Source organism: Notolepis coatsorum, assembly GCF_963971535.1.
Source record: "Notolepis coatsorum genome assembly, chromosome: 20".
Lineage (NCBI taxonomy): Eukaryota > Metazoa > Chordata > Actinopteri > Aulopiformes > Paralepididae > Notolepis > Notolepis coatsorum.
Window position 1 is genome coordinate 1,312,559 of NC_140184.1, and position 13,005 is coordinate 1,325,563.

The 13,005-nt window shown below is 43.9% G+C and overlaps 2 protein-coding genes across 2 annotated transcripts in view; both read left to right on the top strand.

The window, feature by feature from the left end:
- Positions 1 to 1,116: 1,116 nt before the first annotated feature.
- Positions 1,117 to 6,496, top strand: LOC311247275 (tripartite motif-containing protein 16-like; the record flags this gene model as incomplete). The annotated part of the gene is given in 3 exon segments (XM_084337635.1): positions 1,117 to 2,720; positions 2,722 to 2,770; positions 6,389 to 6,496. Coding segments are annotated over 3 exon segments (1,761 nt in total).
- A 3,627-nt stretch (positions 6,497 to 10,123) lies between these two features.
- trpm7 (transient receptor potential cation channel, subfamily M, member 7) overlaps positions 10,124 to 13,005 on the top strand; it is a 175,455-nt gene continuing 172,573 nt past the window's right edge. Inside the window, 1 exon segment of the mRNA XM_084337584.1 lies at positions 10,124 to 10,267. Coding sequence (XP_084193710.1) covers positions 10,265 to 10,267 — 3 coding nt within the window. The 5' untranslated portion in view covers positions 10,124 to 10,264.

The following is a 13,005-nucleotide window of genomic DNA, read 5'->3' on the forward strand; positions in this document are numbered from 1 at the left end:
ACCAGAGGGAGCTCCACAAATCATGTGAAACCCAGATTCGGCTCAAACAAGGGACTAAACACGTTTCGCAATTATGCCACATCAATGTGGAACGCCCTACCCAAAGCTGTAAAGGAATGTGAATCACTACCCACTTTTAAAACCACTCTCAAGGAGCACCTACGTGGGTATGATCTGGACTTTGTAGAGGAGTGGTTACGGTCCTCTGTGCTTCTCTCCTCGCTTCGTTTGTAAGCTGCTCTCCACTTTCCACACGTCTGCCGTTGTTCCCTTTCATTTAAATCATTGATTAATTTGTTCTCCGCCTCTGGCTTCACTCTGCAATGCATACATGTTGATGACTGCCTCTGCATCTCCTGCCTGCACGCGACGGGAGCATGTCTATGTTCCCCGGGTCCTATGTTCCCCGGGTTCTATGTTCCCCGCTTTGATTGATTGATTGATTGAAAATTTTAGACCACCAGCCCTGATTCCAAACTCTAACCTTAACCAGTTCGAAAGAGGGCCTAAGCTTAACCGTTCGAAACAAGGCGGACATTAATAATTAATAAAATTATTAAAAATGTATAACATTTTCAATCTATTAATCAATCAAAGCGGGGAACATAGAACCCGGGGAACATAGGGATGATCCCCACGCGACCAGACATCGGACTTGTAAACGCGTGCAGCAGAATGCCGTTGACCTATCCAGATCCACGACGTGTCGGTAATGAGCTACATTAGGGAGCGAACGAATGTCACCTGAAATAACCAGTCCCCCGAGGACCAAGTAGTACGGCGAGTAATTTAAATCGAGGAAACTATAAAAGAGAAGTTTTATCGTTTCCTTGCTTTAAACCAGGAAGTAACACTGGAGTCCAGTGACTGGACCGTTAAAACGACGGCGGTCTTCACGGCCCAACCTCTCTAGTCGAGGACTACTCGAGGAATCACAGTAAACTATAGACACTGTCTCTTTAAAGCGACTCCTCCCCTGGACAGCTATATAACCAGGAAGCACCTCTCACCCACACGATCAGAGTTCACTCTATAACCAGGAAGCACCTCCGACCAAACACACGATCAGAGTTCACTCTTCCTGAGAAAACAAAACTTAAGAGCGCCGTTGTTAAAATGGCACAGCAAGGAGTTGATCTGGACCGGGACCAGTTCTGCTGTTCTCTCTGTCTGGATCTACTGAAGGATCCGGTAGCTATTCCCTGTGGACACAGCTACTGTATGGGCTGTATTACAGACTGCTGGGATCGAGATGATCAGAAGGGGATCTACACATGTCCCCAGTGCAGGGAGACTATTACTCCGAGGCCTGTTCTGAAGAAAAACAACATGCTGGCTGAAGTGATGGAACAACTAATGAAGACAGGACTCCAAGCTGCTCCTCCTGATCACTGTTGTGCTGGACCTGCAGATGTGGCCTGTGATGTCTGCCCTGGGAGAAAGCGGAAAGCCCTCAAGTCCTGCCTGGTATGTCTGACCTCTTTCTGTGAAACTCACCTCCAGCCTCATTATACTGTAGCTCCATTAAAGAAACACAAGCTGGTCAAAGCCTCCACACGGCTTCAGGAGAACATCTGCTCTCGTCATGATGAAGCTATGAAGATTTTCTGTTGTACTGATCAGCAGTGCATCTGTTATTTGTGTTCCATGGATGAACATAAAGGCCATGATACAGTCTCAGCTGCAGCAGAAAGGACGGAGAGACAGAAAGAGCTTGGCATGAGTCAGCAGAAAATCCACCAGAGAGAGAAGCAACTCAAAGAGGCCCAACAGGCTGTTGATTCTCTCAATCGCTCTGCTGATAAAGCAGTGGAGGACAGTGAGAGAATCTTTACTGAGCTGATACGCTCCTTGGAGACGAGGCGCTCTGAGCTGAAGAAGGTCATCAGAGCCCAACAGAGGACCACAGTGACTCAGGCTGAAGAACTGCAGAAGAGACTGGAGCAGGAGATAGCGGACCTGAGGAGGAGAGACACTGAGCTGGAGCAGCTCTCGCACACAGAGGACCACATCCACTTTCTACAGAGTTACCCCCCCCCCCTCTCCAGTCCCAGTGAGTCTACAGACTTACCCAGCATCAGTGTCCTTCCTCTCCTGTACTTTGCAGATGTGACTGAGGTCGTGTCTGAGCTGAGAGACAAACTAGAGGACGTTCTGAAAGAGCAGTGGCCCAGAATCTCAACAACAGTGAATGCAGTTATTAATGTTTTACTGCCACCAGAGCCCAAGACCAGAGCTGACTTCTTACAATATTCCTCTCAGATCACACTGGACCCAAACACAACAAACGGATATCTGTCTTTGTCTGAGGGGAACAGAAAAGCAACACGGACGCACCAAAAGCAGTCATATCCTAATCACCCAGAAAGATTCATTGAAAGGGCTCAGGTTCTGGGTAGAGAAGGTCTGACTGGACGCTGTTACTGGGAGGTGGAGTGGAGTGAAGGGGTTTCTGTAGCAGCCTCCTACAAAGACATTAGTAGAACAGGCACTAAGGAGAATTGTGGATTTGGATACAATTCCAAATCCTGGGCTTTAGATCAGTCCAGTCCAAGTGATTACTTCTTCAGCCACAATGACAAGAACATAACAGTATCGGGCCCCTGGTCCTCCAGAATAGGAGTGTACCTCGATCACAGTGCAGGGACTCTGTCCTTCTACAGCGTCTCTGACACCATGACCCTCCTGCACACAGTCCACACCACTTTCACTCAGCCTCTATCCTGGACTTTGCCTTCGATATGACTTTGGGGATGCTGAGTTGGGGAGGGTGAGTTTTGTGAGAGATCAGTGACATGCACAGCTCCTCTATCCAGGGTTTTGGATTTAAATTGATCTAGGAAGATGGCGAGTTGTGAAAGATGAGGTAATTAGGAGTTACATTCACTCAGTCAATCGTTGTTCTGAGGGACACTATGTTTTGCTTTGTTTCTAGCCTACTGGGGTAAAGTTTGTTTGGTTGGATATTTGCATTCACATATTTGATTCCTATCTTTAATACCTCTGTTCCTTTGCATGTGGGGAAGTGAAAATGAGTTAAAGCGATGTTTTTGCCTGAACCCTGGTGTTCTGTTGTGAGGAGGAGTCTGGTTATCATGTCCTCACAACAAAACTATAGGTTGAAAGTTGGAAAAGTGTCCCTTTAATAGTTTGAAAGGCTTGTTTGTGCCTGAAGATGCAGGGTATTCTCTTCACATGTGTTCCAAGTATAGATAGAAATGCTGTTCTGCCTCTACATGATGCCTTGGTGACAGATTGAGAAAGCACTTTATAATATTTTGATGGGGGTGGGGAGTGTTATTGATACATTGTAGCCATGTTGTGATAACCTTTTGATAATTATCTCTGGGGGTTCAGTGTCACATGTGATTTATTTGGCCTTATATTAAAATAACTACTTATTTCAACTAACCTGCTCCTCACTCCTTTCTGCTGTTTCCACCTAGATGTGTCTTCTACATGTTTATGGTAAATGGTTTATTTATATTGTTCTTTTATCCAAAGCGCTTTACAATGTGTTCCTCCCAACATCACTCATTCACACACAGAGAAAAAAGGGGTTTGGATTTAAATTGATCTTGGAAGATGCTGAGTTGTGAAAGATGAGGTAATTAGGAGTTACATTCACTCAGTCAATCGTTGTTCTGAGGGACACACGTATGTACTATGTTTTGCTTTGTCTCTAGTTTCTAGCCTACTGGGGTAAAGTTTGTTTGGTTGGATATTTGCATTCACATATTTGATTCCTATCTTTAATACCTCTGTTCCTTTGCATGTGGGGAAGTGAAAATATTTATTTTCATACTCGGGGTAGGTTGGACCACAATATGCAACCATTGTATTTGTTTTCGATCACCTTTGGTCATTTTGAATTACTGTGGGATTTGGGTCCGTCTCTCCTCTCTCTGTTCCAGGGGGGGTTGGTAACAATGTGGGGGCCGGACCTCCATGGGGAGGTTGATTCAGCCTATAACCTTCTCCCTCACCTCTTATCTCTGGGCAGCCGGGACACTTCATACGGGACACTCTTCTATTTTCAAGGCCTTCGGTTGAACCCACAGCCAGGATGTGTGGGGCATGTTTCAGTCGTAAATGCAACTATTTTGTTTTAGAACAGACTCATCTGCTTTATCAAAAGAGCTCAAGGAGAGAGAGAGAGAGTTGTTCTTCTGCTGGCAGACTTTCGGGGAGACGGACCTAGACAGACCTACAATTGTAAATCGTAATATAGATCAGTTTTACAATGTTTGCAAACATTGCCAACATAACCAAAGTGTTTCAGCCACAGAACAAATACAAGCAGCTTACTGTTGTCTAGTGTTGGTCAGTCAGCAGGAGATGAAAACAGTGGAGCTACACATTCGTTTGGATCAATTATCTTTAACATATTCAAGCTAGCCAATTAAAAATGCACACATTTGGATATGATCACTTTTCCCTTTGGTGGAATACATCAGATAATTTTTCTGTTTCAATATGATGCATAATTAAATAGTTGGGGTTCGACTAGTCAATTCTTTTCTTTTTGTGTTAAATTAGAGAAATAATAACTGTATATGGTGACTGTACATGTCTTCATATAAACATTTACTACGTATAAAGTAATTAATCATAAAATTAGTTACCCATAAAATATAAAGGGCAATGTATAGTGTATATATTATATAAAAAGAACAACACTTTCACAAGTTCATAGTTTATTAGTATGTAGATTTAAGTATCCAACAGGACTTGACATAAACATTTGTACAGTAATGATGAGAGACAAGTCATGCAACACCTGCACTCTATTTCAGTTCACTTATCCAAAACGCTTTACAATTTGTTCCTCACATTTGACCCATTCACTCACACATTCACACACCGACGGCGGAGGCGACCATGCAAGGTGCCAACCTGCTCATCAGGGCAATTAAGCGTCTTGCTCAAGGACACTTCAACACGCTGCCCAGGAGGAGCGGGAATCGAACCGTGAACATCCGGAATACAGACGCTGGTGTAAACAATTGTCAGATCTAAGGTCATTTGGACAGTCTTTCGATGCCATTATGAATGACTAGCAATCTGTCGGAGTCAATGAGAGCTTTCATTTATGTCTAACTATGCCTGCCATTCAAAATGCCATTCCAGAATTCGTCCCTATGAGACAGTTGTAGTCAAATTCTGCACTAATGCCATGAGTATGCAGCAAGCTCATACTGGCTGCATTATCTTTTCTACTGTCTTATCTAGAAGCTCATATGGCTGCATATCTTTTCTACTGTCTTATCTAGAAGCTCATATGGCTGCATATCTTTTCTACTGTCTTATCTAGAAGCTCATATGGCTGCATATTTTTTCTACTGTATCTAGAAGCTCATACTCCGCTGTATTTCTTTTCTACTGTATCTAGAAGCTCATTCGTTTGTAAATGTACTAGATTTGCTAGAGATTCTTAGTTTTTAATGTCATGGTTAATGTCATGGTTCCTGCCAGGCAGTGCTTCCTTCCTCTCTCTCTGTCTCTCTTCCCCCTTCTCCGCTCTCATTATGGTCAAGTAGGTGCAGGTGTGGTGTTCAGCGAGCCGGCTGATCTGAGGTCTGTGGGCATATTACATCAGGGTATATAACCCCGCCCCAGACGCGGAGAAGCTGTCGGATCGTAAACTCTCGTTACTAGGGATGTCCCGATCCGATCACGTGATCGGGATCGGGGGCCGATCACGTGATTTTCAGAAGATCGGGATCAAAAAATAAATAAAAAAATCTGGATTCTTTTTTTATTCAACAAACATGACGTTCACGTCTTAAACTCATACTGAGGCCTTAGTTTTGGTTTTAAATTGCATATCATCATTCATTTATTTATTGTCACACAGAGCAGAATCATTTTGCCAAAACAAACGCATTTCCTTTGATTTAATTATACATCAAATGATTTATGTCAAGGATGAGGGACATCCACTAGTTGCAGAACTTGCAGTCACCTGATTCTTACAGACGATGGCACCATTGCTCTCATGAAGCAGCAGGTTGGATGCCGAGTTTTTAGATTACTCCGGTTGCAATGCCTCGCTTGAATGAAGTAAACTTTTCACCTGGATAACGTCAACATTCAGGGTGAATGTAATGTGAGAAATTGGGATGGGAGGAAAAAAATAAAACATTGATTTTTTTTTTTTTTTTTTTTATTGTTGATCGGATCGGGAAAGATCGGTATCGGTAGATACTCAAAATCACATGATCGGGATCGGATCGGGAGCAAACAAATTTGATCAGGAGATCCCTACTCGTTACCAGTTAGTCGTGTTACTTTGCTCATATTCACTATTCTGTTGGTTCTAGTTGTTCGCCTGGATCTCGTGTTCTTTGACCGTGTCTAACTCTGTACTCTCATCCTCTCTCCTCAGCCTGCTCGGCGAGCCGAAGACCTGGAGACACTGGCTGGCTCACAAGGAACTGCTCTGACACCTGCCCGGCTGACTATCCCTGTCCCTGCTCTGACCCCGTCTGTCTGACTCTCTTGTCCCCGCGCACACCCTGGACTATATGAGTATCACCCCATGTATGGGCGGCTACGTGGCGTAGTGGGTAAGGCGCTCGCCACGAATGCGGAGACGCTGGGCTCGCCGAGCCCAGCGCTCCACATTGCTTTCAGTTTAGCTGGTCGTTCATACTAATACACATTGGCCGTATTAGGGGGTGGGAAACTGATGGGTGGGGATCGGGCGTTGTGGACAGCGACTCCTACAGGTCGGTTGGTGCGCCTGCGCAGTAGAATCAGGAAGTGTCGGGGGCAGCGTGAGCCTCCCACGCGTTACTCCTCGCCACTGAGAGATCGAGCTGCGCAGGTGAAAACATGCGACTGCTGTTACCTCAAGTACCGGAGGGGACTTGTGCTATGTATGACTTAGTCCACATTGCAGCCGGCTTGTGGGAGGCAAGAAACAGCGTTCGTGACAGGGGAGGGTTGAATTGGATGATACGAAATTGGGATGGGAGAAAATATAGAAATGGGAGAAAAAGTGGATAAAAAAAAAAAAAAATTAGTATCACCCCGTGTATCGACCCCTGCTTCTATTAAATATACTCATATTGGGTTTTCACAAGATCTCTCTGTCTGCATATTGGGTTCAGTACTACACCGTGACAATATTGGCCTGGCGAATGGTGTGTTAGTGTATTAATTGTGATACTGCACACGATAACCATTAAATATAAGGATCTTGAATACAAGGTGTAGTGGTTTAAGCCCTATAGTCAATACAATGACAAGATACTGTATCTTTGGACAGCCATTGTAACTCACTTATTTACAGTATAAACTGGTGGCAGATTATCATGGACACATGATGGCGCTATTCACCATACAATCATTAGACTAGATCGCCTTCATTTGCAGGCACCTTTCCCATGTTGTCCCAGTAGACCTGGGGTGGGATCCACAAAGAAAACTGGTCCCTGTAAATGTCCTAACCCAACCCCCTCCAATGTACAGTAAATGTCCTAACCCAGTAATACACGAGACCCTCTTCTTGGACCAAGAAAGGTTTCATCGATAATCCAATGTACAGTTACCCCCACACCACCCCACCCACCCACCACCAATGTACAGTTACCCCCCCACCCCACCTACCCAACCCCCCCCCCCACCTCCTCCAATGTACAGTTTCTTCGTCAAATGTATATACTCTCTCTCTTTTTTTACTCTTTTTGTTTCACAAACAGTACTGTATTTGTAAATCTGGTATGTCATAAATGTATAGATGTAGCAGTACTGTCTATCTGTATGTCATGTATGTCATGTTATGATGAATTGAAAATGGGGGACCCTGATGTAAACAAGACGAAAGTCTTTCTCTGGTCTGCATCCCCTTAACAATTGTGTGTATTGAGCTGTACTGTATTGTACCCATTCTGCAATCTGTTAATACAATTTGCAATCAATCAATCAAAAAGGAGAGGAAGAGCGTTAGGGCTGTTTGGTTTCATTATGAAGGAGATGAAGAGTGAACAGTACCTCAGAGTCCACATATCCGATGACTTGACATGGACCACACACATTGACAGTGTAGTGAAAAAGGCACGGCAACGCCTCTACTTCCTTAGGCGCCTAAGGAAGTTCAAAGTGAGTCAGAAGATCCTCAAGAACTTCTACTCATGCACAATAGAGAGCATCCTGACTGGTAACATCACCTCCTGGTTTGGGAATAGCACCGCACAAGACCATAGCAGACTACAGAGAGTGGCCCGTTCAGCCGAACGCACAATTGGAGGTGGGCTTCCCACTCTCCAGGACATTTATAACAAGCGGTGCAGGGCCAAGGCTAAGATAATAATCAAAGACTCTAGTGACCCAAACAACTCCCTCTTTGAACTGCTGCGGTCAGGCAAGCGATACCAGAGTCTCATGGCCAGCACAGAGAGACTCAGAAGGAGCTTCTATCCCCAGGCCATCAGGATTCTCAACGACAATGACACTATTTAACAACCCATCATCTACACTCACAGCACAGTAGCACACACATCCACATGTACACACTCACTTTAAATAAACACTCACCGTAACACCCACTCTAACTCACTTTAAACACTTTAACACACTTTATATTTATTAGCAAAGAGATTTGCACTACAATCCATACCTCATTGCACCTTACCCTAAATTGTACCTGATCCCATTGCTGCATTGCACCTAACTGTTACTCTTTTTTTACTCTGTATTGTATGTACTATTGTATGTACTATTGTATGTATATTGATTGACTGAACACTTTTTGTTTACGTACTCTTGACTTTGTCTATTTTATACTTTTTATCTATTTTATCTAGCACACTCAGGAGCTCATACAGAAAAAAACATTTCATGGAAAAGTATTCTGTATTTTACTATGACAACTATAAGAAACTTGAACTTGAACTTGAGGGCTGTTTGGTCTCATTATGAAGGAGATGAAGACTCAGAGCTGTTTGGTCTCATTATGAAGGAGATGAAGACTCAGAGCTGTTTGGTCTCATTATGAAGAAGAGGTAAAGACTCAGAGCTGTTTGGTCTCATTATGAAGGAGATGAAGACTCAGAGCTGTTTGGTCTCATTATGAAGAAGAGGTAAAGACTCAGAGCTGTTTGGTCTCATTATGAAGAAGAGGTAAAGACTCAGAGCTGTTTGGTCTCATTATGAAGGAGATGAAGACTCAGAGCTGTTTGGTCTCATTATGAAGGAGATGAAGACTCAGAGCTGTTTGGTCTCATTATGAAGGAGATGAAGACTCAGAGCTGTTTGGTCTCATTATGAAGAAGAGGTAAAGACTCAGAGCTGTTTGGTTTTAGGCTTCAGCCTCTCTGATGAAACACACCTGCTCCCCTCTTTAAAAATCCCTGTTCTAGCCTAGTTCTTGGTCATGGATGATGATGATAATTGGACCATTGTAACAAGGTGGAAAGCTTCCTGAAAAGTTAGTTTCTCTCTTGTTTACAATGGCAGGGGCACAACTCCCTGTACAAACATTTACTATCCAAAGAAGTAGATTAGCTATCTTCTAGGCTGGTTTAAACTAGACGCTAGACGCACTACTGTATAAACCCACTATGCTTTTTTTTTTTTTTTTAGTTTTACCCCGATAGGTTCATGGTGCCAGTTTTGATATGATAAATACTACACATAATACTTCTCAAGGGTTGCACAAATGCTAAATATATTTTTTTGTAAATATCTGTTTTTATCAGTCGTTTTTCCTTCACTATAAAAATGTAAAACAACATCACATACATGTGGTCATGTATCATGTCATATGTCATTATGAATTGAAAATGGGGGGACCCTGATGTAAACAAGACGAAAGTCTTTCTCTGGTCTGCATCCCCTTAACAATTGTGTGTATTGAGCTGTACTGTATTGTACCCATTCTGCAATCTGTTAATAACATTTTACATCAATCAATCAATCAATCAATCAACCAATCAATCAATCAACCAATCAATCAATCAGCCAATAATAGTCCCGCCTCCACGCGTCATATGACGCGGGGGCAGCTGACCACCCCGCGTCATGTGACGCCGTGGCCCCTCGTCACTCGGTCGACCTCGTCACGCAGCGTCAGTCTGGAGTCGCACAATTATGAAAAAGCAACCTTCCGCTGGAGCTGCAGCCGAGGCACCGAATCTCTGCTCCGACACCGTCCCCCGGGCTCCCCTCCTCTCAGGGCTCACCGAGGACACCGCCGACCATAGATGGATAAAAGGCACGACGACACAGCAGCTCTTCCTGAGTCTCACCGGTGAAGAGAATGGTAGATATTGTCCGTTGTTCGTGGTGGTGTCGCCAGTCGGCTAACTCCGTTAACGGTACTGGGGCTGGCTAACGTCCAGAGAGCTAGCTAGCTGCTAACTCACACAACCCTGTTAGCTGCGAGCTAGCTGCCTCTTTAGCTTAGCTTGCGGTTTAGCCCATTCGCCTTAAGTTAGGACAGCTAACAGCAGAGGAGTTACTGTAGCCTTCTGCATCATGATAACGTTAGCCTTCTGCATCATAACGTTAGCCGTCTGCATCATAACGTCAGTGTTTCCCCTATATGCATTCAGCTAGGACCGCCGCTGCTATTACTAGTCTATTAAAAAATATATATAATTTTTTTATCATTTCATTTGGGCTGTGGGGGGTGCTTAATGTAAAAGACTGACCTGAGGAAAAGGCTGCATGGAGAAAGCACTGCAGTCTAGTCGATTTTGTGTTTTGAGCACAAAGTTCATCATAGATCTAGCCTCTTTATTTTGCTCTCAAAGTGCACCAGATTGATGCATTTAACTTTAAAATGTATTAAATGTCTCGTCTCTGACACCATGTTAGCCAACGTAACATTAAGATGTCAATATGTCACACCTTGATTAACACCTTGAATAGTGGCCAAGTCTGTTGATGTGAGAGAGACAGCTGCTCTTTTCTTTTTATATTAACCTTGTGTCACTGGGGGGGGGGGGGCAACCAATGCTGCTGACTGTTTTTGTAACTCTTATTCTTTTTTGCTTTAGCCTTTGTGACGTAGACTACAGTTGACTACTCCTCTGTGTGTAGCTGTCTATTGTGCAACGTCAGTGCAAAAATGAACTGGCCGACATATTACAAAGCTCCCGTCTTTGCATGAACTGCCAGGTTGAAATATACATGCTGTGTTTTGGTTGCGCATTGATCCTAAAAAAAACGCCTCATGGATCATCATGTACATTTCCGTATGGGTGGCCCCAGTGGGAATATGGAACCTCCCACGTTATTGGTGCCTTGCTCCACCAGCTTTTCCTTTTTGGAAGATCAGCTGTGTATGGCATTTCTGGCTTGTAGAGTGGGCGACAAGTCGTTGGCACGATAGTGATGTCTTGAAGACTCTTGAGTACACAGTCTTTAGCCTGCCAAGGCACCGACCAGGAGGATGCCAGGGCCTCTCTCTCTCTCTGGCCTCAATGCAAAGCTGTCTTATTTCCCACAGTGCTAGCCTGACCCAGTCACATGCCCCAGCTTACCCCACTGCTGTGAGCAACCCCAGACCTGGCAGAGGGGAGCATGAATAACGCTCTCACATTACATAACATGGGACTACTGCCACCATATTATCGCTGATGCACTAGAGTAGTTGGCTTTATACATCACTGTATTATCCCATGCTAGTAAATAAATATTATAAATGGTAAATGGACTGGATTTGAGGGCTGACCTTCGAAGCTTTTTTTGGCAATCGAAGCTTCGGGGCCGAGCTTCGATTTAAAAGAAAATATTAATTATAATATATATATTTGTTTCCCCATAAACGGCATTTATTGGAATATACTCGAATACACTAGACACATTTGTAGGGATGGGAATCGAAAACCGGTTCCCGTTGGCCTGGAACCGTGTGGCTCCCGTGACTTTCGATTCCCTTATCGCTGCCAGGTTTTTCCTACAGTTGCGCAATAACGTTAGCGTTAGCATGTAGCCATGGCAGACTCTATTTGATTCATTAAGGGCTCGAAATTGCCTGGGTTTTGGTAATATGCTCCCGAAAAAGCCGTACTGTATTGTACCCATTCTGCAATCTGTTAAACAAAGTATTCATTCATTCAACCAAAACCACAAAAACAAAACTGGATGAATGAAAAACTTTATTTAACAGATTGCAGAATGGGTACAATACAGTACGGCTCAATACATACTTGTTAAGGGGATGCAGACCAGAGAAAGACGTGTGTCTTGTTTACATCAGGGTCCCCCATTTTTAATTATAGTGACATGACATTTATGACATTAATGGCATAGGGACATACATGACATACAGGTATACTATATAGTACTGTAGTGTTACAATTGTGACATACGATATGCAAATATACAGTACTGTTACCCAGAGATCCTAACAGAAAATATATACATATGATGGGGAGGAGACTGTACATTAGGAGGGGGGGGGGGGTTTGGACATTTACGGTGCCCAGTTTCTAATTGCAGCCTCCCGTAGGTGCTCTTTAAGAGCGGTTTTGAATGTTGGCAGGGGTAAAGTGGGTTTTAGGAGTGAGGTTAAGCAGTAGTCTGACCAGTTTGTTTTGTGATGTTTGTAATCTTGTTTTTAGGGCCTTTGAGGTGCTTTGGTACCATGAGGTGCAAGCATAGTCGTAGTACCCTTGAATGAGTGCTACTATTCTTGTTTACCAGAGAGGAGATCCGGCACAAGAATCTTGTTTGTTGGTTGACTTTTTTGATACCCTGGGGAGCAGGGACCGAAACTAAAGCCCGCCGCCCGCCAGGGGCGGTCTGTTTTTACCTTTGGCGCATGACACTTAGAGGGCTGCCCGCCGTGTGGCGTGTAGACGTGTAGTTCATAAGCAGGCCCCTAAAAATATTTGTATGCGAACGGTAAAAATCAATTACGCGCACGCTGTGCGAATACAGATTATAGCCTCTCGTCTTTTTTTTCCTCCGCTGCGAGATCGTTAAAAAACTACAAGTCCCACATTGCACTCAAGCCAACGGTCCAATCACAGTAGAGTGAAGTGACTGGTT